General features: G+C 39.0%; 2 protein-coding genes across 2 annotated transcripts in view; both read right to left on the reverse strand.

Annotated features, from left to right (window-relative positions):
* Positions 1-587: 587 nt before the first annotated feature.
* On the reverse strand, positions 588-2,331 carry LOC105225482 (uncharacterized). The gene is made up of 2 exons (XM_011203963.2): positions 2,265-2,331; positions 588-2,203 (listed from the first exon to the last, which is right to left on the reverse strand). The coding sequence occupies exons 1-2, from the start codon at positions 2,329-2,331 to the stop codon at positions 588-590; spliced, it is 1,683 nt and encodes a 560-aa protein (XP_011202265.2).
* Positions 2,332-5,617: 3,286 nt separating this feature from the next.
* The window catches only part of LOC105225445 (zwei Ig domain protein zig-8), a 169,695-nt gene continuing 147,519 nt past the window's right edge, over positions 5,618-27,793 (reverse strand). The window contains exons 5-8 of the mRNA XM_049452603.1: positions 25,594-25,713; positions 24,550-24,646; positions 23,340-23,437; positions 5,618-12,356 (exon numbers count right to left, since the gene is read on the reverse strand). Coding sequence (XP_049308560.1) covers positions 11,923-12,356; positions 23,340-23,437; positions 24,550-24,646; positions 25,594-25,713 — 749 coding nt within the window. The 3' untranslated portion in view covers positions 5,618-11,922. The remainder of the gene's footprint in view (positions 12,357-23,339; positions 23,438-24,549; positions 24,647-25,593; positions 25,714-27,793) is intronic.

The raw sequence follows: 27,793 nt of genomic DNA on the forward strand, positions 1-27,793 counted from the left end.
CTCAATGGGTATGTAAACAAGCAACATTGTCGCATTTGGGACGAAGAACAACCTAAAACGTTCTAAGAGCTTTCACTTCATACAGAAAAAACAACAGTGTGGTATGGCTTGCAGGTCGGTGGAATCATCGGTCAATATTTCTTCAAAAATGATGCCGATGAAAACGTAACTGTCAAAGGCGACAGTGGATTTATTGAGAAAACACTTCGGTGAGCAGATAATCATACTTTCTGGGCCGGTCGTTTGGCCATCAATATTTGGACAATCCTGCTTCCAGCCCAGTTACCAGTCAAATACCGAGTAATCGAAAATTTTACTCAACTGGGGGACCATCTGAGACGTAGTCCCGATAGTCCCAATATTTGAAATAGATAATCTTTAAAAATAAATTCCAAAGAATGATAATACATAAATATTCCTTATAAAATGTGAATTTTTGTGCCTTTTCTTTAAAAAAGTGGAAAATCTCGAAAGGAACTCTCAAGGTTTCAAATATACAAAAAAAAAATATTTATTTATGTTAACTAATATCAGTAAATTATATTTTTTAAGTCTAAATTAAAAATCTAATTATATGCAATAAAATATTAAGTCATATAACCCTCGACTTGCTTTCTCGCTTGCATGTGCTCCGACATATAGCCCTCGTTCTCCGCGCCAGTCGCATGCGCTCGGTATTGCTTTGGGTTCGGCGCTGCAGACGGCTGCTCAATACTATTTCTCACATAAACGGGAGCTGGGTAGGGCAGAGCGTGGTTGTATGACACCTTCGGATAGCTGGACTGATAGGTATATTGTGGGTACAGCGTGGGCTGGTATCCGCTTTCCGAGTAACTTGCGATCTTCGCATACGAACGAGTTTGTATGCCGCTCTCGTCGCGCTTCACTTTCGAATGCCTTCCTCTAATTGGTACATTGGTTGGCGCGGATTCGGAGTTTACGTGATCATTTGATGGTCGTGGTTTGTCAGTTCGCTTCGGTTTCTGTTTTTTGTTCGTTGTTGGCATCTTTGAAGCTGAGGCTGACTTTTTCGCTTTTGTTGAAATCTTGTGATTCTTTCTAATACGTTCATCGTGATATTTTGTGTAACGTTCTTGGTCTACTGCCGCAAAACTGCCTCCGTTGGGTGGTGGACCATAGTTGTAGCTGGGTTCAGAGCTTTGTGAAGGACTCTTGCGATTTATGGCGCCACCCTGAATGGAATAATGGCTTGTATAGCTGCTTGGCTGAGGGTTGTAAGAATCGCTTGGGTAAGCGCTTGGGGGAGGATCTGAATAGGCGCCTGGAGGGGCGTTGTAATAAGGACCAGGAGTATCGCTTGCGGGAGAGGGGGCAAAAGAGCCAGAATAGGCGCCTGGGTAACTGCGAGTATTAGGGCCTGGATTATTTGCTGCGTAAATATCTGGATAGGCAGGCGGATAAATAGCGGTAAAAGTTGTCGGCTCACTGGAATACGGATTGTAGTAAGGTGTTTGCCAATACCAGGGATTGTTATAACTACCGTAAGGCGAGTATGGACTCTGCGCTGCCGAGTATGGATACCTAACAGATGGTGATGGTGGTGGTGGTGCTTGATGTTGATGTGCATATTGAGTTGGCGCGGCCACTGGCAGTAATGCCGGGTGTGGTCTATGTTTCCTGCGCTTACGTTTCGGTCGCTTGGTTGTAGTATCATGATAATCATCACCATGCTTCTCATCTTCTCTCAGCACAACAATGCAATTTACAACTGGAGCCAACTTGTTCGTATTCCACGGCATTTCAATGCTGCTAATGTGTTCCCCGCTATGGTCTTCATGCGAGTGATCTTCATGGTGGTGTAGTTGTTGTTGAACATAATGATGGTAGTCTTCCTCCGAACTTTCATTACTCTCATTATCGTCTGAGCGGCCTTGTCGGTTGTGATGCTCATGGTAGCCATGATACTCGTGATGATGCTGGCTCTCTGGATTTTCTTCAGTTCTAATGACACAAAGTGGATAACTGGCGTTGGGTGTTTTCTGCGCCGGTATAAAGGAACCGAAGATGTTGGGGAAACGCAAACTCGTAACCCAACCCGTTGTCAAACCGGCCAACGCGGCGAGACCGCCATTTATGAGACGACCCTCTGATACAACCGTCTCACCATCGGTTAGACTAAGTATGGCCTCATACTCAGCCTGTGAGATGGGACGAAAGCTTGTGAGTTTTTCGGGTTTTGTATCTATGCCGGAATGAATGCGATAAGTGAAAGCGAATTGAATGCTAAATAAGTTTAAGCTTACCTCCGTTTGCCGCATGGAATGACCAGCAAAGCGCTGTGACCACCAACAACACACGCTGTATTAACATTCCGTAAGATAATCGAAATCTGCTTTGGATCTGGGCTGCTAATAGATTCACATGCGTTGCCGAACTGACTAACTGAACTCGAGCGACACTTTGGACGGCGCATTTATAGCCTCGCTTCAGTGATTGACTTTCGCAACGACGGCTTTTGTTATTCTAATTGGATTCGGTGCGGGCACGACTGTGTGTTCGGTGGTTCACCAGTCTTTTGGTAGCAGACTGAGACACTCTACGACATTGTTTTGTTTGCGATTACTTTTTGCTTTTCTTTAGTATCTATTATTTACAGCATTTTCGTTCTCTTCATTATTTTGGCTTGCTTAACTTTCGCTCGGAAGATAGCTGCGCTGTGTTCTTCTTTTGTTTTGTGCTGCTTGTTTCGGCTTTTGTGTGCATTCTTTTGTGTGACCTACTTTCTTAGTTTTGCGAAAATTTAACTTCTCCCACAAAAGATCCATCATCATTTCGATTAATTTGTGCGCAACTATTTTTATTTACACACACACATATATTTGTTTATCGCAGAATATCGCACTTTCTTCGTCACGCATGCATTAAAGAGTAGAAGCGCCAAAGTCGCTTTTTCAATATTTTCAAGATAATGGATTTTTGAATGGTTTGGTTGCTGTTTGCGTTATATTTTTGATTTGATTGTTTAGATCTCCAAGTAGCAAGTAAAGAAAGAAATATGAATAAGTTTTGCAGATTCTGTTTGTTATGGAATTACAGCGTCTAAACGAAAAAAAAACCAGCTGTGTGTCGTCTCGACTTGCGCTCTTTCGTTTTCTGAAAGCGAAACCGCCAAAAATATGTGTGTGAGATTTGGTGAGAAATTTGTGATGGATTTTGATAGAACAGTGTTGGATTTGGCCATAACTGTATTGCGGTGATAACTACTAACAGTAAATGAAATATGTGTGTGATTTTTTTATGGCAGAAAAATTGATATTAATATTATGATAAGAAAGGAAATGCGTATAATTGGAAGCGATTAACCAGTTATGATTATAATATTTCTGATATGACGTAGATAAGAATGCTTAATTAGAGTTATTTCTATAAGATTCAAGATACGTATTGTCTTTTGATAATTAAAGCTTTGTTTTGAGATGATCAAGATAAAAGAAAAGAAATGAAAATAAGGATAATTTATAAAAAGATCTTAAATTTTATACTCGTATCACGGGTGTTATTTGGACTTATTTGGGTTAAGATTAAAATACTGTTTATTCCATGTTACAGTTAGAAATTAGGTTTATGATTGGATTGGGTTTAACTAGAGGAGAGTTGTCGTAAATTTGAAAAATTCGTAGAAACTCGATAAAGAAGGCAAGGAACGAAGCTTAAAGTGAAAAGAAAGAAAGCGCGGAAGTCTAAAATTGTATTGATCCATAACGCAGGTTGTGATCTTTTGATGTTTGAGTGATACCAACATGACGTATTTCAAATACTGTTTCTTTAACTTTCTCGATTTTCAACGATTCCGTAGCAGTTATGCCATCGGAAACACAATTTCTAGCAAACTTATGCAACATTTTTTTCCATGGTAAAATTTGCCGGTCAAAATTTTCGCTTCGAAAACAATCAACCACACTAATTGGCATATTGACAAAATAAGTTTCGATTCGGTTTATTGGCACAGTTTGCATGGACAGAGAGCAGCCAGTGCCCCAGGAATACCCAGGGTAATAAATCGCGTTCGGCAGCCGCGCTCATATATACTAATGCATCAGCTGCCCGTAGACGTCTTTTCTCCAGAAGCAGGAGCAAGTTCTTCTACAAAAATAAATGAATTAAGGGGTAGGAAGAGGAAAGATTATGAACAAAGCGCCATCCTGAATCAGTTAAACATAGGTAAACATAAGTTAAATATAATTAAATCAGACTATATTTCCCCAAGGTTAGATTTCAACAGCCAGTTCCGGGTGAGAATACTTTTGAGACGTGAGTGGAGAAGAGGTTTAGTAGAACAGGATGACGCAGTATCTATATATTTCAAAATGAACTGCGCAGTAGGTGCGGTGTAAACTCCAATGTTCTTGATATCACTCTTTCAAGCCGCTTACAAAACTCAGCCAGTATCTTGAAAGCGGAAGTACTAGGCAGAGAGCAGACCTCGTAAGTTCTATTGAATAAGGGAGAAAACAGAAATCAACCATTTAAACTAACAGCTAGGCGACATTACTAGCTCTATCATCATCACAGACAAATTCCAGCGTAGGCAACAACCTCAGGAAGGTTTTGAGGTCACTGGCAGATCAACTTCACTTGTTGATATTCTGGGTCCCGGTTACGGGAATATTTTCGGCAACAAAAAACTGATTAGTTTGGCAAAGCTAGAAGTCTCTTTACATGAAACCACAGCGGAGTCATTACCACGCCGATGGAAATGATCAGTGGAAACCTTTATAAGGATTTTGAACAAATAGCTCAGATCAGCTGGAACGAAATAGCAAGTGGCAAGATAACAAGCCATACATATGTATATGGCCCAAATATGACAGAAAGAAAACCAGGGACTTACTACTACGGTTCAGAAATAGTATGTATATACAGACTTACTCCTAAAAATGGAGGCCTGCCGTTTAACAATATTTGCCGCTGTAGCAAGCTAGAAGGGTGTACGGAAATGGTTTTTTACTTTCTTTATGAATGCCCAGCTCTATCGCATATCTAAAATACCTTGAAACCATCAGGTACCAAACCTTAGTGGTTGTTCATAAAAAGAATAACGGATATAAGTACTTTCATTGAGAGTACCTAATGGTTTCTAGCGCAGCGATGAAAAGTTATAGCGAGGTTATAACGTCCTACGATAGTGCATCAGAATGGCGCATACATGGCTAATTGAGTTCTTAGGGCAGCACCACTATCTACCTACCTATCAGCTCGGTCTGGGGCAAATTTTATCGGATGGTATATTTTTTTAAAAACAAGTGATTTTGTTGTTAAATCAGTGCTGCGAAAAATTACGTATCGACATCACACATTTTTTTGGTCAAATCTGGTTGACTTTATACCGCATAATGACATTCAATATAGGAGGTTAGGGAAGGCATGAATCAACAGCGATTATTTTTAAATTACGCTTGGCGCCAATCATGTGAAAAAGTTGTTTCGAGCTTTGTTTTCCTACCATCACCAAAGCTTCACATTCAAATCCATAACGAAATTCTCTGCAAAACATGTTATATGGTATGTAAAAACATAACCTCACTTCTTTCTCATGCCGTTGTGCAACATCCGCCGTCCTCCAACCCTTTCGCATTGTCAAAATGAAATGCGAAAATTTGAAATTTTTCTAAATCATGATTTTATTAATCTCTGCATGTGTTCAGTACAATTAAATGTGTGTTTGTTTGTGTTCGTTTATATGCAGCTATGTTGTTGTTTGTTGTTTACATTTCATTATTCTTATTATGCTCCAATGCTAAACTATTATTATTATTCATTTACATATATTAATGTTGCATTACTAAGAATATATATTTATGTATATGTATACTACATATGTTATTTATTTTGCGTTTTTTTTTTGCTTTTGTTGTTTTACACCAAACCATCAATCCGCTGTTATTATCATTAGTATATCATTATCATTATTGTATGCCAAGGATAGATGAAACTATGTATATATGTATTCATATGCACGGGTCTGCATGTATGTGTGCATCACATATGTTTTTTATGTATGTGTGTATGCACTAATCGAGCTCTGAGCATTGAAAATGAACTAATTGTGAAATGCATTATAAAATTACTTTACTTTATTTTTATTTTACTCTGTTTGCTTTAGTCTAATATATGTATGTACAAATTTGTTGTATTTTTAGTTCATTTTTGTTTCGTTTGTTTTGCTTTTTTATGAATTCGATTTGTAATACTTTAATCTTAAAATGCTACAGCACATTTTGCGCTTAGTTGAAAAGAATTATCGCTATTTTTGGTTATTATTTACAGTTTTGTTTTTATTTTTCCATAAAAATTAAATGAAAATTGCTTACTTCACTAATACTTCTCTTTATATTTAGACACTGCTTCTGCTTATTATTTATTTTTATATAAAATTTATTTTCTCTGCTTACATTCCTCACACTTTCACCACAAACAAATGTTACTAAATACAAAAACAATAAGTAATATTATTATATAAAATTTTATTGATAAATTTTTTTCGAAGAATCTTATTATATACTTATGTGTCTGCAAGAGAGTATCAATACACTGTTTCTTGAAAAAGCAAATAAAAAACAAATATATACTGTTTAAAAAAATTCGAGTTTGTCCGCGCCGAAATGTAGGCAACGAAGTCCACATTATCAGTCCTACTTCTGGAAATGAAGGACAAGGTATTTATGGAGTTATATTCACGAACTTGAATCCGATTGTTCCTGCTATAGTAGTACGATTTTGGCCGTTTTGACAAATGAGTAGCTTGTTGCTTTGAAAAGGACCGGTGCTAAATTTCATACTGAAATAAAGAATCGGAGAAAACAAAAGATATGCCACAACGATTGATTTGCTTTGGTGCTGCGCTCTAAAAAATGGCGACTGATGCTAGGAAAGGAGTAAAAAGTAAGAGTTACCCAAAATTTTGCTTCGCCTTTTCGCTTTGATGTGAACGCACTCATACAAAAGCATACAACAAACTTTTCTGTCTTAATAAATGTCTGAAGCAAAGCGAAGCAAAAGTTCTTTGTGGATTGACCATTATGCTCGAATATAATACTTTATATAGAAAAATATCGACTTTTTGAAATTCACAAGTTGATATATCCTTTCAAATGGTTACTTTCCATTTATAATGTTAGCAGCTCCATCATGGAGCATATCGTCACCTAAAATCAAAAACAACGTATTATCAAAAAAACGAAATTGAGTTTTTTATGGCTTGTGATTCACCTCATCACTTCATCATTTCATATGTTTACAGCATAAAATCTTAAGCTGTTGTCAGATATAACATTATATATAGCTATTTATATAACCAATATATAACCATTTTATAACCAATATAAAACCAGTTTATAACCATTTCTATAACCATTTTATAACCAACAGATAACCATCTCATAACCAAAACTCAAATTTTGTTGTAATGTGAGTGGTTCCTATTTTATCGTTTGTTCTTCGCTTGCAAATTTATGAAAAGTGATGTTACGTTATTTTGCATTTTAGGTGACGATTTTATTAATGCTAATATTTGGCCATCAAAAATTTTCAAATATTTTACACAATATTGTATTTAGAGCTTCCTATAAAAATCTCTTCGAAATGTCGAATTTTCGAGAATAAACACATCTCCAGAGACACACGTAGTTTTTTTTGTAGAAAAATTTATAAATCAACAAATTTTAAATAGATAAATTTTAAATTAAGAATTTCTGTGGAAAACCCACTTTCAAGTCCACTTCGTTGTTACAATTACAAATCGGTTTCAATATAAAAGTGGCTTGCTACATATTTGGTTTATTGTACATTTTCATTTAATTTTTTTGTTTTTACAGCGAACAACTTCTTGCTTCAACTTTATTTCGCACTATTAGTTTCCATGCTCCCTTAACTGCTAATGCGTTGCAGCGCGTGAAAATCTAACTGTTTTTAGCATCTAAAATTTAAATCTGCATTTCGCCTCTAACTTCCACCATTCCTCCAATTACACTATACTTCAACTATATATAAATATATTTTTATATGTGTGTGTATGTTGAGTGGTTGGTTCATTGTATTACAATTCGTGTTTAATGTTTTCGCTTTTATTTTGAAATTTATTTACCTAAAAATTAGCTTAAAACTATTGACTCGCACTGATCGCCTACTATTTACAGATATAAACGCGCGTTTAGCATTCCATTGCCGTCGCCGTTGAACTCGTTGCAGTGGCAGTTAACGCCAGCGCAGCGCCGCAGCTGGCTGTATGTATGTGGGTGTGTATGTGCGTGTGGAAATGGAAATTCAAAACTGCGCGGAAACTGCATATGCATTGCTTTTATGAGGATATGAACATGCAAACTCACACATACACACAACTCTATATAACTATTTTTCAGTTGTTAAGCAGCAACAGCTTGTCTAATGGCACGTTGTTCGGTTACTAAAGAGCGAAAAAAAATTCATTTTAAAGTAGCATTTTTCGAACAAAAATAGTTACACGTTTTGAATGCACACTGCCCACAAAACAGCAACTAATTCGAAACTAATAAAATATTTACAGCCCAAAATGGGTTTAATTGTGCAATACTTATTTACATGCATACTTAAATGTGTGTGTGTTACGCTCGAACACATATTTATTGGCATACGAACAATTGCTGCCACAATTTTGCAAAATTCACCATTGATTGGAAATATTTTTTCGCTCAAATCGACGTTTTGAGGAATTTCATATAGAAATGTATCCGGCCATTCAGTGTAATTACAAGCTCTTTCAAAATTTATATTTATATTAGCGCTAATCCACAGCGAACATCGGAGTTCAAACGGGTGTAGTAATAATTAATTGATGCAAAATTATTTTTTAGAAAAATTTTTACTATTATTTATTTGTATTTGTTGCAGTAACCAATCTTACGACCAAATATAATTTGCCCTTCAAGCTACAAAAATAATTAAAAATTGCATAATTGAGAATGTTTCGTTTCAGAATACAAAAGTATGCATCCACATAACCATAAACCCTTCGTTTTGCTATCAGTGACATTGAAAATTCATAATTTCAGCATTTGCTGTGCTCCAGCAACACTAAGCCAATAAAGCTCCAAGCAATTGTTGCAGCAGTGAGCTGAAATCGTTTGCCGATTTAAAATTAAAAATAATTTACTCTATTAATTTAAGTGTGTATGTAATTAGCGGTAAGCATATATTTACATATATACATCCTTACAAAAATGGGCTTTAAAAAATTATGCTTATTATTATAAATGACTACTATATATTTAAACAGAATATTCAATTTAATTTAGCCACTCAATATTACAAATTTTAGGCGATTAATTTTATTATCCTGCAATGGTGAATATTTGTGGCTCAAACGCTCTGGCGGCGATCATAATTACACATACACGAGTATCGGAGTTTCTCCTCTCCGCCACTAAATTAACACAAGCGCACCCTTTCCTTCTGGCAGTTACTCATTTCAATGTGTGTAAATACCCGCAGCAGCAAAATCGAAAAAAAGAGGATTTCAAATAATTTTCAATGTTTTCCGCTCGCAGTTAACGATATAAACACTGGAAAGCGCAAAGGACATTCGGCATCTGCTCAAGTTAATTGTATCTGAAGAACCGCCAAGAAATATCACAAAGTTTCTGAGTTATTTTATTTGATGTTTGAACTATATTTAGTTGAGACTCGAATATAACAGCATAAGCGGTGACTACGCCAATAAGAAGAAAAAGAAGATTTAGTTGAAATCTCGAATCGCCTGCTTGTTGAGTTTAAACTCCGTTTACACGACAAAAGCCCTACAAGTGAGTGCAAAGGATTTAGATGAATTAAAGTTTAATACATAAATCTCGATTATGCCAGTTTATTTGACTATGAACAGGTGCATGTTGATTCTGTAAGGAACCTACCTATGCGGGTGCATCTTTTGGCAGAGTTTAAAATATTTTTTTCCAAAAATTTTCGCTTTTTTTGGTAATAGCGTACTTATGTAACAAAGAATATTCTAATAAAATATTTCATTTTTTTTTTATGAGAAAAAAATTGTTTTGAAAAAATGCTGATTTTTATGTTAGGAAACCCATTTAACCCCTTAAAAAGAAGTCGCGCTTGGTAAGAGTGCATCTGCTGCTACCTTGATGACTACCACTACTGCTTGAAAGACACTACAGTGGTCTATCAGACTAAAACAAGATTTGATTGAGACTTTTTGCAATATTTTAAATATACAAATTATTTTGCCGTTATAAATGAAAAATAAACTGTATCATCTATACACCAACCAATTTAAAAATAATTTGTAATCTCCTTGATCGTTATATAAAAAAAGAAAAAAGTAAAAGAAGAAATTCTTGGCAAGTTTTTTTTTATGAGGCGTTGAAGTAAGACATTCAGGGAGAGATTATCTCTTTGATTGTTGTTGCTGGGAGGAAACTGTGAAAGCATATTCGTGAGTAATGGAATTAGTGCACCTCAAGCCGACAATATAAATATTAAAAGGAACTCCATTTGTATCACTTTCATTGTAGAAAATAACAGCAACATGCGAAAGTATGAAGAATTTGTGAAATGGTGAACTAAATAGTGAATGGTAGTTTATGTATATAACTGTAAATATATGATGATGAAGTGAAAAACTAGTTCCAGTTAAGCTCTGTTTGAAGCAGTGTGTATTGCTGCGCGGTGTCAATATTTACATGCATACACAAGTCTCACACACATACGAAAAGTGCTTACGCACACAGTAACAATTTCAACTAGGGCTAATAAGTCTTACATTTTAAGGTTACCTCATTAATGTGCCAGCCTCAAAGAGAGCAATTCAATTGCTGACCTCCAAGAGGTTGGCGCCTACTCACTACTCACCTCCACACTTAAAATTACGGTATTAAGCTATACTATTTATATTTATATATATTATATATATGTATGTGTGTGTGTGATAGAATCCTCAGTTACAGTTGATGACTTATTCGCTATGATTTTTGTTTTACCTCTCTTGTTGTTTTGTTGTTTTACTATAACTATTATTTTCACTACAAGTGTTTGTCTTAAATTTCACTACAGTTATTTAATTTCTGGAAATATCTCATTATATGTATGTATGTATTTCTAAGGTTGCGTGCGTGTGTGTATGTGTTATGTTCATCCACAGCTTAACTTATCAGTTTATCAGTAGTACGTCTTCCATTAGTGTGGGCGTGAGTGTGTGTGTGTGCGTGTAGGAAAGTAAAAGTAATTTCGTAAAAATTTCCAACCCAAATGGTCGTACAGCGAGCGTGTGCGTTCAATGAGAAAAATGTGGCAACGTGGGGACGTGGCGCGGCTGGCAAGGCGCGAAGTCACGCTCAAGTCGGCAGTAAACTGGTCATACGCTGACGCGGCACTAACGCGCCTAGCGCTCCAGCTGGGCGCAAGCCGGAGGGCGGAGGCGCCACAAGTAATTCGAATGCAGGTCGCAGCAAAGCGCGCGGCTAGAGACTTGCGCTTATTCGTTAAAATTGCTGGTGTTTGCTTAATGTGTTGCCGGGCGGTGGGCGGCGCGCACACCCACATACACACAAACGCAGCGCTCGTCGTTTAATCACCAGCTGCGCCTGGTCTCTTGCGGCACAGCGCGGCGAAGAACGTTCAACCGAGCTGGTTGCGGCGCTTGAGTGCGTGAGTGTTTTAACTTTAATGCGTTTACGCCCTTCTGCATGCTCCTGCGCCCCGCGCAAAGCGCTTGCTGCTGCTCCAGCCCAGCGCCCAATTCCATTTGTGGCGACTCAACGCCTGTGCGGCCCTTCAGCGTGGCGCAACTGTTGCGTCGACTACTTCATTTCGCGCGCTGACTGTACATGTGTTGGTGTATATGCATTGTATATGTGTGTTTGTGTGTGTATGTGCGAATAGCAGTATAATTGTTTGTGCTCGGTCTCAGCTTCATCTTCATCTCGTAATTTCGCTGAGTGCGCGTGTTGCATGCGAACTTCTTGCGGTTGCGCCACTAATGCTAATGCGGCTCGGGCTGCGGCTGCAGCTGCGGCTACGGCGGTGTCTTTGGTAGTGGCGCTTCTGGCAGCTCCCTATACTCACGCACCTGCCGACGTTGGTGGTCCGAGCTGTGCTCAGTGCTGCTGACGTTGAAGTTCTACACTCACTTCCGCCGCCGCCGCCGTCGTTATTGTTGCTGTTGTTACTTCTGCTGCACTTGCTGGCGCCTCTGGTTGCCACCGTGAGTAGTGTTGCAGCCGCTGTTGTTGTTGCGAGGAAGTGTTGCAAACAGCAAGTGAAAATGGTGAAGAGCATGCAACAAATGCTACAGTAGAAATTGCCGCTGTACATGCTGCTCGAGTTGTGTTGCATGGCGGCGGGGTGCTCACCTGCAAAGAGCAAAGAGGAAAGATTCGAATAAGAAAATTACGTAGCAACTCTGCGGTCATGAATAAGTGAGCGTGTGTACGCTATAAACTACAAGCATTGAAGTACTTAAGAAATGAAGAAATAAATGCGTGAGTGAATATAACTGTGAGTGTGCGTTCTTTCCTGAGGCGCTTCTGAGTGTAAAGAAACAGTTGAAGGTCCACTAATGCCGATTGCGCTTCAAAAGGTTTTGAAATTGTTCAAGTTGAAGACTTTCTGGGTAAACTTTAGAAATATTTCTTTCCCTTTTTACTTATATTACTCCAAGTGAATACTCTTCGAGGGTCTCTCAGCATCCAGATTAAAGCCAGATATCCGGATGGGTACTAATATCAGTTAGACTGAGTCACATAACCAAGAAAATCTCGAAGTAAACAAATCCCAAAGCTTCCTTTAAATAAATTTTCAGATTCATTCAGTCACTAAGTTGTTTTATTCGGCTTACTTTCGAAGAGCTTACACGTGTTCGGTAACATAAAATTCTGAGGACGTTAATTTTTAATGAAAAATGTCTTCAATTTTTTATAAAAAAAGTATTTATAGATTGTTAGGATTCATTAGCTTAAAGACCGAGTTAAAACTCCTAATGTCCCAGACCCCCCCCCAAAAAAACTGGAATACAGGGTTGGTCCGAAAAGTAATAGAGCTAACTTCGATAAACACCGACAATTTGACTCGTGTGCGCAAAGTTGTGAACCATCATCCACCACGAATTTTTTCCGGCTGGACAACCCGTCAATGCCAAGGTTAACGTGAAGTCCTCAGGAGACTCGAACGAAGGGTCGATCGAGTCCGACAAGACATCGCAGCCGATTAGGAGTTACACCACGACAACATACCAGCTCACATCGCCTTTCTTGTGAACAGCTACTAAACCAAGGCCGGCATATCAACGTTTCTGCAGCTGCCCTGCAGCCCAGATGTAGCCCTCCAGGACTTTTTTGTTTCCTTGCCTTGTCTTGAAAAGACCGATGAAAGGCAAGCATTTTGAGACGACAGAGGGGATCCAAGCAGTATGGACCTCGGTTCTCAGGGCTATATCGGAGAATGCCTACCGTGACTCTTTCAATGTTTGGAAATCGAGCTGGCAGCGAGACATCGACGCAGAAGGAGCCTATTTTGAAAGTTTTTAAAGAAATGTAACGGTTGGTTCAATCATTTTTTTTAAATAGGCTCAATCCTATTACTTTCCGGACAAACCCTGTATATTCTGTAAAACTTCAAGCTCAAGCGTCTACACACATTCTTTGAATAAAACAACCATTCAAGCACTAGGTGCATTCCGCACAACCCTCTCGCCCTTTTCTTATTTATGCACTAAAGCATTGCTGCAAAAGGGCCAGTGTTAAGATGCCCCAGCGGGGTCTTTCGTTCCGTTCATGCCGTTCGCTCCTATTGCACAATTAAAATACATTGTGTATTTATGTTGTTTACATGGAGTAGGTAACAGTAAACACAAACATCACGAAGCGGGTACAATGCTAAAGTCTATAAAGTAACGGTACTGCGCCAGTTGAAAAGGCAAGGCATGAACTATTCTAGAAAGTTGAAAAACGACCACACCGAGGGCAGGTGAAGAGTAAGCGGTGGGTGTTGGAAATGCTAACCCGTGCACTTGTATGTGTTGGCTGCATAGAACTGCTGGCGCCATTCACCTGCATCCTTGGCAGGGCAACCAAACCAACTGGAAGTGGCCGATAACATAAATGGCTTTTTCTATTATTTAGTTCGCTCGCCCCGCTCTCTTTCCCGCCGCTGACTTTCTCTTTTTCGCTTTTGCAAAATGTTGCAACTCACGTAATGCGTAGTGGCATTAGAATTTGCTGTAGTTGCATGCAACTTTATTTCGAAAATAAAAAAGTTTCTTATTTAGAGTCCAGCGCGTTGGATTTTGTGCGTATATTGAGTCGCCTTTTTATTTTGGCGTCTTACTTCCGTTAACCACACTATGTTGCAGCAATTGCTGATGGTAAAATACACCGCGACAGATACCTTGACTTCGAGATTCATAGCTCGATTGAGGAGTTATTTATCGATGTCAAAATAAACTACTCTCAAATAACTCAAATGATTATGTATGGAAATCCCTTAAAATATATTGGATCTCTCGTGAACTCCGGTCAAAACCATCGTGGACTTTTCTAGGAAGTCGAGACTGTTTTGTCCTTTGCTTCTAAATAGGCCTCATGCCGGCGATTATCTCTGTATGCGACGAAAATTTCTTACCAGTGAGCATTTTTTTGAGATCTGAACACAGGAAATATTCATTGGGAATCTGGAGAATATGCTGAATGTGGAAGCAAATCGGAGCCCTATTTATTGATGTTTGCCACTGACTTGTGACACGGTGCAGCTTTTTCTTCAAATCCGGCCGTTTTTCGGCGATTTCGTCCTTCAAACCATCTAATAACGCTTTGTGTTAGTCTCTGTTAATGGTCCTTCCTATTTCAAAATGGTCAACAAAAATTATTCCAGCGCATACCAAAATACAGATATATATGTGGTCTACCATCCGCCTGATTTCCCACGCTATGGAGCGGTTTCATATGCAGTCCATTCAGGTAACTGTAGATTGGATTTAGGAGTGAAATGGTGGAGTCACATATCAACGCAGAAACTTCATGAACGTTATGATGTACACATTCAGTTGAAATCTTTACAGTATCTGCTGTATCGAACAACTTCACTTTATGTTCATTCAAATTATTTGCATTCACCATTTTCGGTGCTCATTTCATCACTTACGAGCTTAGTATATCATTCTTGAATTTTCTGGGACAGTGTCCAGGTGGCTTTGGGGATCACACGTAGACTGCTAAATGCAGTCCTAATGAAACCAGATTAAAGCTCCTGTAGTTATGTATTGGCTCTCCACAAAACGCCTTGAACCTATCACAAATCTGCTCATAACTTTATTTCTATTTCCGCTATTTCACTAGAATTTCTATAAGCTGAGATATGTTTGCCTTGCTCTAGTAAAGACGGGACCAATCGTTCCGTTCAGGTAGAGACCAGTTAACACACCTATAACTATTGAAAGCTGCACTTTGTTGAAGGTGAGTATCCCACTAGACCTAATATGATTTACCCTGCCTACAATTTTAAATTAGCCAGTATCTGATCAGTGCTTGCTAAGCCCGCCTGAGGTGTAACCAAACAGTAGCAAACTACAAGAAGCCAGTAAAGCTCCCACCTGATGATTGAACTGACCTAAGAAGCTCATCATCTCTGCAGTTCCCGGTAATTCCGCTATGATCAAACATCTAACAAAAGTTTGTTCCGCTCTTTTTTAGGCTGGCTTGTTTAAACCATTTGTTTAAACTTTTGATAACATTCTGAACAAATAACTGGTTCAATTTTTATTCAAATAAGGGAAACTGAGCATCTTGTACACTATCACGATATACTATTTCTCCACTTGACCAGAATTATTCCAATTCAGATATGAAAAGCATTAAAAAGAAACATTTTACAATTTCTGTTGCACCTAGCGGTCTCACGAACAATAACGTAATCAAAACGACGCATGTGAGATAAGCGAGGTAAGGGCAGGAACTTAAACCGCTCAAAGTAAAAATAAAAAACAGCTTTGTTGCAAGTGCTAGCTAAGCAACAGCATGAAGTATAAAATGAGATGCGCCTAAGGCAAATGGAACTTTTGATTGCATTACACAATGAGAGAACCTCACATCCTCCGCGAAGGATATGTAAGCTGCCATATGGCAACATATGTAAGGCTCTTATGTACAAGTATGTACTTACGCGTGTATTTCAGCTTAGAGGCATTTTGGAAGCTAACGCCAAGACGCGCACCATTTCAGTGCTAGAAAATACAAGTGCTTAAATGCCTGCTTGTTTTGAAAGAGATGGGTTCATCATCCGTATACACCTTGCAAGCAAATTTTTTACATTGAAGCCATGTAAACACAAGAAATATATACATAAAAAATTAATTTCTGATTATGCTCCAAAATAGAATAATTAAGGTCATTCTCCAAAGAGTCTCCAAAGAAAAGTTGTAGTAAACCACATGGACGCCCTCAATGGGCGTGGCATCGTCTACTTTTAGATGAAATTTCATACTTCAAAACTCACTTAATAAATTTGGACTGATCTCTTTGCTCTTTCCAGTTATCTGTGTGAAAGAAATGGATATATTTTCTTCGTCAAAGTTTGTTCTGGTTTCCAATATGGATGTAAAACATTTAGTCGTTGGAGGTTTAGGTTCCCCGTAGAAATAGCAAGATGCCACTTACTAAGAATGTTTGCCGAAAAGTCGAAATCCCGAGCTTTTCTCTAAACTAAACGTATTATAATTATAGACTTGATACTCAGAGGAATAATACGAAAGGTTTTCGAAGCTTGGTTTTAGCATTGAAGTACTTTTTTCCTGCAGGGTATACACATGACCAACAGCAGTGCAAAAGCCATGTCAATGCTTACAAATAGCAGAAGGCATGGTCGCTCTCAGTGCTAAATAAAAAGAGCTTAGTAACAATGGCACTTGAAACAGAATCAAAAATGAAAATAAAGCCAGGCCTCGGAGCGCACGAACAGCTATGCGAAGTAGAAGGAAGCGAAGCAGCCGAAGTGAGTGAATGCCGAAAGCCAATTGACAGCAGCGCTCTCTGCCAACACACTACGTACTGACATGACAACAACAACAACAGCAACATAATTGCTAAATGAACATCTTTGCAGCAGCACTGGGACTGCCCCAAACAGTGTTGCAATAACGGAAATGTTAGACTCAGAAGCGAAAAGACGAAAGCAGCACAGACGAAGAGACGTCACCTGCGACACGACATCGCCAAAGGCGAAACAACAACGCACAGACTAACATAGAACTCTGCCAGTTCGCAGTGTCAAAGGCTGACCGGCTAACGGATAGCCTGTCTAACTAGCTGTGCGCCCCAAGCGGAATAACTGAATGAAGCATGAGGCACTGGGAACAACTGTGCATTACCCCAGTGAGTACGTGAGTGGAAAAGTGCCGGAAATGCAACGCTGCGTTTGTGCGAAAGCCATGCGACAGGCGCTAAGCAGTGAGCAATTGGACGCGGAGCGACTAGAAGCTGCAAAGACTTTCTAATGAGCCTGCTGGCTGGCAGCAAGCGGCAGCGCGGACCAGCGCGACCTGGAAATATTGGCACAACCTTTTAGTAAAAATATTATTTTTTGCTGGCTGCCTTAGGCCAAACGCGACACATAAACAGAAAGCGGCGGTAGCGGAGTATTGCAACACATTATTTTCTGCGCTGCTTGCAACACACTCCACTTGCCATTGTGACGGATTGCCGCGCACATTTTAAGTGGCCTGTCAAATGACTGCAACGCTGCGCGGGCATCAAGATTGCCCAGCGTCCTGCTGCAGTGTCGCGTGACGCGGCTGTGTGACTGTGTGACTGCGCCATTTTGTTGCTGTTGTTTCGGGTAATCGACCGTTAAAGCGGCCTCGCCATTTGCTTTTGTTTGCAATGCGCAATGCATTTCCTCTCAATTCAACCCAAAGCCCTCCCCCCAACACAGTCCTCCCCCCAAACAAGCATTTGCACTTATTTATTTATTTTGCCTTCTGCTTCTTCTGCTTTGCGCGAAGAAAAGCTTCTTTCTTGGTGTGCACTCGGAAAGAAAGCAAACATTTACCCAAAGCAATGCAAAAAATGCAACAAAAACTGCAACAAAATTGCAAAAACGAGTGGCTGGAGAAAATAGTGTAGTAGTTGTTGCATAAAAGAAACCATTTGGCACAAGTTTATTTATCGCCAGCGGCGCCTCAATTTCAGTCTGTATTCAGCAACACCGTTAGAACGCACTTACCCACACAGCAACGCTCGCATAGAAAGCAAGTTGTAAGCTGCCACACAAAGCCACGCGCATATCTGCTTACCGTATGGACACACACATATATACATATATGTACTTACCTACAAACACAAAGCTATATAGCGGCTGGTGTGTAAGTGCTTTATTGTATGTGTTGTATAAATATTGGTGTGTAGTTAATTATTTTTTGCCGCTCGAGGCACTTCCTGTATACACAGTCATCAGCCTTTGTGCGACTCCTCGAATGCATGCGGACTCTTTTAACCCCAAAATGGCAAAATAATAACAAAAGCAACAATTTGAAAGCATTTATGCAATAGTTTCGCAAAAACGTGGTGAATGGCTGAGAGGGGGTAGCAGCGAGCAGTTTTAAAATAAATCAAAAGAAAGGAAATTGCAACAACTCAAAGCTAAACGGCGAATTGAAGCTTGGCTGTTGCAACATGCGGGTTAACTGCGTCACCCAGATCTGTACACTTCCTTTTGGCTAAAGAAATTACAACTATTTCACTCTTGATTAATGATTCTGGCGCATTTTATCGAGAAATCACATTGAAAGTTTAGGTTTTGAGCATTAGTGGTGCAAGGGGTTTGGGAGTCTGTTTAAATTTCACAACCCGGCATACTCTTACCTCCATCACTATTTCAAATAAGTCATCAACTAACTTACCAAATTCAAATAATACTAGCAATTGGTCAATGCTTATATGGCCATATAATTTTTTGAAACTTCGCGAATGTCTAATCGGATTCGGATTCGTTGAAGATATTGCCGACTTGTTCTGGGTAGCCTACTTTATCACGAATACGGATATCTAAGTAGCACAAAGCATTAAGTGAAGGTCGTGAAGGCATTGAAAACTTGACTCAAGCGAGTCGTCCACTCCAACTCTGCTAATGACGATAACATTGAAAATGTTACAGAATATTGCTTTGAATTCGTCACATTGGTATCAGAGAGATAGCAGAGGTCTCAACAGGTCTTAATATTTTGGTTAATGTTATGGTTGTAGTTTTTTTATGTTTGGCTTAGTTCTTCGGTTAATGCTTTAGTTAATGTTTTGGTTAATGTTTTGGGTACGAAACGTGCCAACCAAGGCTCGTTTAAACGACTTCAAATTTTTTGAAAAAGCATGGTCAAGTAGAATGTGCAAAAACTTGCTTGGAAAGCTAGTTGAAGACCTTGCAATCATCAAATGCATTTCTCCTTGTGATATACAATCAGCTAGCTGAAGTATACGTCGTTCAGGACGTCAACGCTTTTTTCGAAGTTTAATTTTTTCACTTTTTCCAGTCACTTTCGATAAGTATTACCGTTAGTAGTGCCCTTACGGGTCTCATATGATGCCAGTGAACCGCGACTAGGCCAACAACCGTTTTGCTATCTTCCGAAACCATCTGAGTTTTTTTACATTCTCATGCACATGATCTGTTTACCCCTAAGGAATTTCATCTCATCTTGTTGCGTCTGTCAGCTCTTACGGAAATTTTGTTATACATCGTTTTGAACAACTTGTATATTTCTTGAGTTGGTTCACCAGTAAAGCGTATGACACTCCTGGCAATATTATCAGATATTTCGTTTCCCGGAACATGCTTGTGTCCTGGAATACAATATATTATATATGCAGCCGCGTTCTGACAGTCGCTACATCCACTTCTAAGGACATTCCTTGATGAGATGTGATGTTGGATAATTCCTTTAATTACCGCTTGACGCATCGATAGTCAAGCGGGGTATATCTGGAAAGTAATAGGACTGATTTTATTCCGCCATGACTGTACTTCAGAGCGGGCGCGCACGAGACGAGTTTCTGTGAGTGGTGCAAGACAAAGATGCGGCGTTGGTTAGAGCTGAGGTCCGCGATAAAATTTTCTGTGAAACTTGGTAAATCTGCGGCAGAAACGTTTGATTTGATCAAGCAGGTTTACCCAGATGTTGCTTTAACAAGAAGTGGTGTACTATTTCGGAGGCACTAGACCTTTTTGGAGGGCCGGGAAGAGATCGCTGATGAAGACTGGAAGAATGAGCAAACAATTTTACATCAAAGGCGTCGTCCACCATGGATATACAGGGCGTATACGTTACGTTCTTGTACGTGAAACATGTCGTCACATGAAATGCAAAACAACGCATCATCAAAGAAAAAAATTAAAATCGCTATCATATGTAATAACCGAGAACTATAATTTTGTTTCAATATGAGTGTATGATAACCGATATATAACCGTTTTATAACCAAAAATCTCAAATTTTGTTTCAATTTTAGTGTATGATAACCGATATATAACCGTTTTATAACCAAAACTCAAATTTTGTTTCAATTTTAGTAGTTTCTATTATGTCGTTTTTCCTTCGTCTGTGAAATTTTTTCCATTTTAGGTGACAATATACTCAACTATAAATACTTTTACTACCATTTAAGCTTAGAGAACACTTCTCTCACACACATACTTATGTTCTATTCTAAAAAATCGCAATTAAATTTATTTCTCATTTCGCTTCAATCTGCAATCTTTACGACTTTGTATTTCAATGACTATAAACATGAAATTTGCACAATCAAACCGATTAACACATCATTGAACAATTCGCCATCAAATTGCCAGAATTTTACTATCGAAGTTAAAACATATTCATGACAAACGTCGGCATTATAGCTTCTTATTGTCAAATTACAGTGAAATACTTTTGCATTTAGATGCATTCTTCTTTTTTTGAGACTTTTTTTCATTTCAGTCTTCTGAATAATCTTCAAATGCGTCTATGTCACACACACACATACGCACTCCCTGCCAGGCTGCTCTAAATATGGACTAGGTAAGTCAGTTCGTAGAAAATAAAAGTCAGCAACTCACTAAAATTGCTCTTGTGTGCTTCTGCTCAGCATGATAATAAAATCAGTTTATGACTAATGCCGCCAGACGGCCAAATTGTGCCACTAATAAATAGGCAATAATGCCGCAGAGGAGCTTGGTGAATTAGAGGAAAAACTTGAGCTAAAAAGCGCTCGTATGAAAGCAGCGAGCGCTTGAGGTTTTCTTGGAAAAACTGTGCAAACAAAGAGCTACTAAAACAAAAGCAAACACATACACGCTGTAGTTGGTCTGCGGCATGTAATTTGCATAAACGGCCCGTCAAGCAGCTGAACACATACGCCCACACACACGCCGAGTGGCATTCAACCATACTACGAAGGTTTGACTAAAAATACTGAGCATTTTCGTTGCCTCATTTTACTCTGCTATCCGCAAGTAGAGCGTTGTGTCTAGCTGCAAATTTAGAGCAGGCCAGACCACATTCGCGTCACAAACCAAATACTGTGCGGATTCTAAAATAAAAGTTCCTAACTTTATGTATCAGTCTTTTTACACTTGTTGTTGTTGTTTTTCAGTTCTCCAACGAAGCAAATTATGGTTTGCTGAATTTTTTATTATTTTAGAATTTTATTGCATGCCAATTTGTGGCCCCAAAGGTATATCTTTCAGCTTAGCGCAAACCGTTAAAATGAGCACTTTAAAGAGGGGCGGGTGTGACGCCTTCGAAGTGTGCCATTTGTCTGCTTATGAAGCGAGCGTCACATGCACAGCAATGTGTATACTCATGTGCAGCTGTACATGTGCGCACTAACGCCTTAAACCGCCTTGCATCCGTTCTGCCAGCGAGTAATTTGACCCAACTGCTCATTATACGCCAACCGCAACGCTCAGCAGCGAAGTCGGTGAAAGTTTACGAGTTGGCAAAAGTGCATTTCAACTACTCACGAGCAAAATGCACTCACACACACACACACACATGAAAAGTTTGAAAAATGCAAGTAACGGTGTTGTTAGCGCGCTAATAAGCAGAATACGAGGGGGTGTAGCTATGGCGAACGGACACGGGCAAAGGTGGCGGCAACAGCTGCCATGAGCATTTCCATAAGCAGCTCAAGCACTTCTTATATTCAACGCTCGCAGTGGCTACTGCAATAATACTGTTATGTTTTACTATCGCGTGCTGTCGTAAAGCTGCTCATCAACTGACTGGCTCTAGGTGTTGTTACCGCTCGCGACTTATGACAAACAAGCGACGAATACGAATATTCACTTCTATTGTTGTTGTTGCTGTTGTTGTCACCTGTCGCTGAGGCTTATTTGTGATAAAACGGGAAAGCTCATGCATAAAAGAATTCGCTTATCTAAGTAGAAGCGCTCATTAACGCGTTGAACAGGAAGAAGAGGACACTAAAGTGAGGTTTATTTATAAGCCCCCAAGCGGCGAGTTGAGAAATATGCTTATAAAACCGAAAGATTGGTGAAAAGCACAAAACTATTGCTTGGCAAGAACAACACAAAACACGAGTGTTTTGTTGAACTATTCACAACCATGGTATAGTAACTGAACAAAAAATATGTTTGATATGTGATACTGGTGATGAAATTTTATTTTTTATTTTAAAATCTTCTTCCACGAAACCTTCATAGCGTGCTTCGTATTTATATATTCAGATATTTATCTATTGGGAGTATACAATCACAGCATAATGCGGGGTTTATATATCATATATTATGATGTCAAGCCAGCAATGTCTACCTGATAAGAACAGATGATTCTAATGCTTCGAGGAGAATGATTAAGAAGTTAATCAGCAGTCAATTTCTACTGCGATTGCCACACACAAATTTAATTCTTTCACACGGTTTTTAGCTGGAATAGTTCGCTGAAAAAATTAAAAGTGGTGTTCTAAAGGATGATCCATTTCGAGCTTCCCTTCTTTTTAAGGGGTCGGTAGGGTAATTTGGTCTGTTTTTTTTCAAATTTATTTTTCATAGAAAGTACTACATCAATTACTTAAGCTCTTTAGTTAGAAAAAATATTTTAAAGCTACCCACAAGAAGAATTATTACATCGCAAATTCTCTCTTTTTCATAAAATTCCTTTTGCACAGAGGTGTATTTTTAGTTTTTAGTATTTGGTAATGTACATACATATGAATGGAAGCAGAAACTTTACAATTAAGTCGATTTTGTTTTTGTTGTAGAGTAATATACCTTATTTATTAGCTTATATACTATATACGAGTATGTATGTATATAGATTTTTTAATATATTGAAATCGTGGCTATGTGCTTACCTATTATGACGTGCACATACACCGAGGATGACTTCGCTATCGTTGGCACGCACGTATAATTGCCGGTGTCAGAGGGCATGGCACGGCGTATTTTCAATCTAAAATAAAGAGAAGAGATCGGTTCAGGTGAACATATCAAAAAATTCTTAGAGTGCTATGCTTAAAAATATAGTTGATAAGTCAAACTGGCTGCTCAAGCTGCTCTGAAGTGACAATGTTTATGCTTATCAGCTGTATGGTATATATTCGAGCACTAACACAAGAGGAAGGAAATGGTAAGAAGTATCCAATAGACCTTTGGTCAATTTTGACCTCCCAAGAAAGAATGCACGAAACAAGTAGGTTAGGTTAGGCTAATCTGGTAGGCCAATAAGACAGGCATAGAGCAGTTTTGGACCTTTGCGATACCAAATGGAGATCAGTTGCTAGGTCCAAAAGGAGTAGTCATTCTTTAGGAAGCCAGAGCTTGACGAGAATTTTGACAGACTCTGCGAACTCACTATCGATACGTCTTCCAGTGTATCATACATAGCATCCGGGGTGCTTACAGCATAATCATGCTGATGTGGGACAAGTGAACAAAAGTTGCTTCATTGGCGAAGTAAAGAAGCTAGAGCGATGGTACATATATCAATGGAGAGGGAATGGATGCCGGAAAAATAGAAAGGGACAGGGACACAGGTTTACCACAATCGCGGCAATAAAATCAGTCTCATTACTTAATTGTCAAAACTCGTATATACAGGTAGACGGGCAGACAGCCCGACATGGCTAAATTAATTCAGCTCATCACGGTCTCCATTATCTATACTTTTTTTTGCGTCTTCGATGATTTCTTCTGGATATTACTAACTTAATGGCAGATTTAATATTCGATAGTCAGGGTATAAAAGGAGAGAAAAGGATACGCAAATATCAAGTATTCGCTGAAATTTGGTTACAATGAGGGAATGCGTTTTATGGGGTAAGATTATGAACAAAATTCAAAGATCACTTCATTCAACACAATTTCTAAATAAATTCGGAAACCTTTTCTTTACTCAATGTAAAATTAAATTTCGATAAAAAAAATCCGAAAAAGTATTTAATATACCAAACATTCGCTTTTGGTGCCTCTGTCACAACAGTTCTAGTGAATTATTTTTCATAGTACGAGTATAATGAAACTATATTTAAAATAAAAAGTTGATGGCATTAACGTTTGGCTCACCTTGATGTCAATCCATCTGTCCAATCGTTGTCGACACTAATCCGCGTCGCGCTGTCGATCTCATTTAGATTCGCTGACATATCGATGATTTCTGTGCCTGAAAAATTTAATTGAAAACTTTGAGCGGACGCACATAAAAAGGCCATGCATTATTTACAAAAACAACTGAGCAAATATGGATAAAAAGGGAAAGCGGACAATTCGACACAGATATTGCGAGAGACTGTGAGGAAGGAATATAAAACGCAAATACATAAATATGCCTGTGTATGTGTATATTTTTTTTTTAAGTAGATGTATGTGTGTGTATGTGTTTGCGCATGTATTGGTATTGCCACAATTATGCGCCTTTAATTGTCACATCAATTATGTGTTGGCGCATTTGCAACATAATTGAGTAAAGTCATTTGCGACTGGCGTTGCCAGCAACTCCAACCAACGGCATTGTTGTTGTTGTTTTCGTTGTTACTGTTATTGGCGTTGAATAATTCAGACGCTGACGACGCTGACAAGCTGCTGCTGTGACACTTACAGACGTAGTTGGTGTTACTGACGTTGTTGTTGTTGCCAGACTTGTTGTTGCTGCTGCCCATCGCTGTCATTGTGAGCGAAATGCGATTGAAATGTGAAGTGTTGAGGCGAAAAAAGTGACACGCTCCGTCCAAATGCCGTTGTTGCCGTTAAGCTACTTTTTTGTCGCCGCTGTTTTTGTTGTTGCTGCTTAACGCAATTAATGCGATTGTCAAGGCGCGCGTCAGTTGGTGCCACACGGCATACTGGCGGCGGCAACAGCACAACAACAGCAAATGGCAGCGCCAATAAAAGGAAAAAAACTTTTTAATTAATTTGTGGCTGAAAGCGAACAACAAAGCAACAACAAGCGAAAACAAAAACAATTGTAAGGCGCACGCGTGCATAAATTATGGCTTGTCCTTCTCGGAGAGCGCACGTGTGCATATAAATATCGGCATTGAATGCATGTTTATGTGCTTATCTTTGAGTATGCGTGTATGTGTGTGAATGTGTGTGATTGCGTATACGCACCTTTGTACCAGAATATGTTGCCCAACTCGTGCGGCCCCTGCATGATGCGGCACGTTAGATTTATATCGCTGCCGCTTTTCACATACAAATCCGTTGGCCCGATTATGTTGGCTTTGAGCTCTGCAAAGATAACAGCGAACAATAACAATAACAGTTAGCAATGAGCACTCCATTCACATTATAGAATCTAGTATAACAGCAACAAAAGTCAATGGCAAATTCACAAGGTATTAGAGTGGTGTATACCTAGTTGCTATTCAACGGTAATATTAACTGTTCATTTGCATATATATGCATATATGAGTGTGTGCGCTAGTGTTTGTCGAGCATTTGCATAAAGTTTAGACAATCAGTTCGCGCGTCGTTAGATGTAGAATACTCCCCTGAGGCCAAACATAAATTGAGAGCTCATTTAATTTAGAGACTATCACAGCAGATCTACGAGCTGATTAGAAAGAATATTCTCAGCTATATTATATAGATGAATGTGTCAGTTTGAAAGCGCATGTAGTTATAATACGCACACATACGCTGGATTCACGCTCAAATATTCTGAATTAACACTTTGTTTGGAATAGTTTTATATTAAAAAGGTATGCGCTTTTTACAAAGAGTCCAAGAGAACCAATGATTTGTAAATGTAAAATCAAAAACGGTAGAATTTTTGTAATCTCGCTCCAGGATATAACAGTTTCCTAATGATTTGCACAAATAGTGTCTTGAATGTATTCCATCACATGTATCTCATGCATAAATATTGAAAAAATCGGAACATAACAGTAAACACGTAAGAATAAGTATTGAAATTCGAAGAGAAATTTGTGTGTTCCTGGCCTAAAAATGGCTAAAAACTGCTCAATACTTCCTACTACTTAACCCCCATTAATCTGAAGTAAAGTTCTAGGTTTTTCGTCAACTTTATATGTTTTGGGCAATATAGGTGTTATAATGAATGATGCAAAGAGCTTACTAAAATTATGGAGAAACACTTCTCCAGTCTGCGGAATGGCAGTGAAAGCATAACACTTGGAGATGGTTAACCCGATTCTGCATTCGATGCCGACGAAGCAGAAGTTACATTGCCCGACCATGAAGAAGTTCGAATAGCAATTACCCGTTTGAAGGCCAACAAAGCGGCAGAAGCTGATGGATTGCTGGCCGAGCTATTCAAACACGGCGGAGAAGAGCTGATAAGAAGCATGCATCAACTCTTTTGTAGAATATGGTCAGACCAATCCATAAAAAGGGAGACCCTACAATATGCCCCAACAACGTCAGTCACGACATTCTACGCAGAATAACTTTTGCCAACAGGTGCTACTTCGGATTGAGTAGACAATTGAGAAAAAAAGTCCTCTCTAGACAAACAAAAACAAAACTCTACAAGTCATTCGTCATCCCTGCCCTGTGCGGAGGTATGGTCGATGGCAAAGTTTGATGAGTCGGCGTTACGAGTTTTCGAAAGAAAGGTTTTGCGGAAGATTTATGATCCTTTTGTCATTGGTAACGGCGAATATTGCATTCGATGGAGCGATAAGTTGTTGGAGATACACGACGACCTTGGGATAGTTCAGCAAATTAAGAGACTACGGCTACGCTGAGTAGGTCATGTCCTCCGAATGGTTGAAAACACTCCAACTCTGAAAGCATTCGACGCAGTACCCACCGGGAGAAGCAGAAGAAAAGTAAGTCCAGTCCTCCTCTCCGTAGGAAAGATCAGGTGGAGAAGGAACTGGTTACACTTGGAATCTTCAATTGCCAAACAGCGAAAAGTAAGAAAAACTGGCGCGCTGTTTTAAACTCGACTATAACCGCGTCAGCGGTGTCTTTGCCAATAAAAAAGAGGAGGAAGCATAAAATCATTCTGTGTGAGATTCTATAAAACTCCTGTAAAAGCCTTAGTTTGAGTATCTAAAAATATGATATCTCTGTGTCACTGAAAAAATATCTCAACTATAGTGACCAACTCTCGCTTAGTTAGTCCTATTTATTTACTTTAATTTGTTTATGCACAATGTTCTTTGGTTTGTTCCACATTGTGCTGTGCACCGTTAAGGTGTTATTTTTCACGCAAATAATAAAACTGAAAAGAAAAACACATTTGCACAGCATCACCATAAAATCCGAGCGCTCTACACGCCTCCGACTTTGTGCGCGCTAAGCACTTTCGCCAGCAAATGCCATCCACTTGCACGCCACT

This window comes from Bactrocera dorsalis, chromosome 3 (assembly GCF_023373825.1).
Source record: "Bactrocera dorsalis isolate Fly_Bdor chromosome 3, ASM2337382v1, whole genome shotgun sequence".
In the NCBI taxonomy this organism is placed as follows: domain Eukaryota; kingdom Metazoa; phylum Arthropoda; class Insecta; order Diptera; family Tephritidae; genus Bactrocera; species Bactrocera dorsalis.

What these genes read in the sequence shown, in the direction of transcription:
- LOC105225482 (XM_011203963.2), bottom strand. Translation starts at nt 2,331, where the DNA reads ATGTTAATACAGCGTGTGTTGTTGGTGGTCACAGCGCTTTGCTGGTCA. An exon ending in ATTCCATGCGGCAAACGGAG is followed by an intron (nt 2,204 to 2,264) that starts GTAAGCTTAAAC and finishes ATTCCGGCATAG; the next exon opens with ATACAAAACCCGAAAAACTC.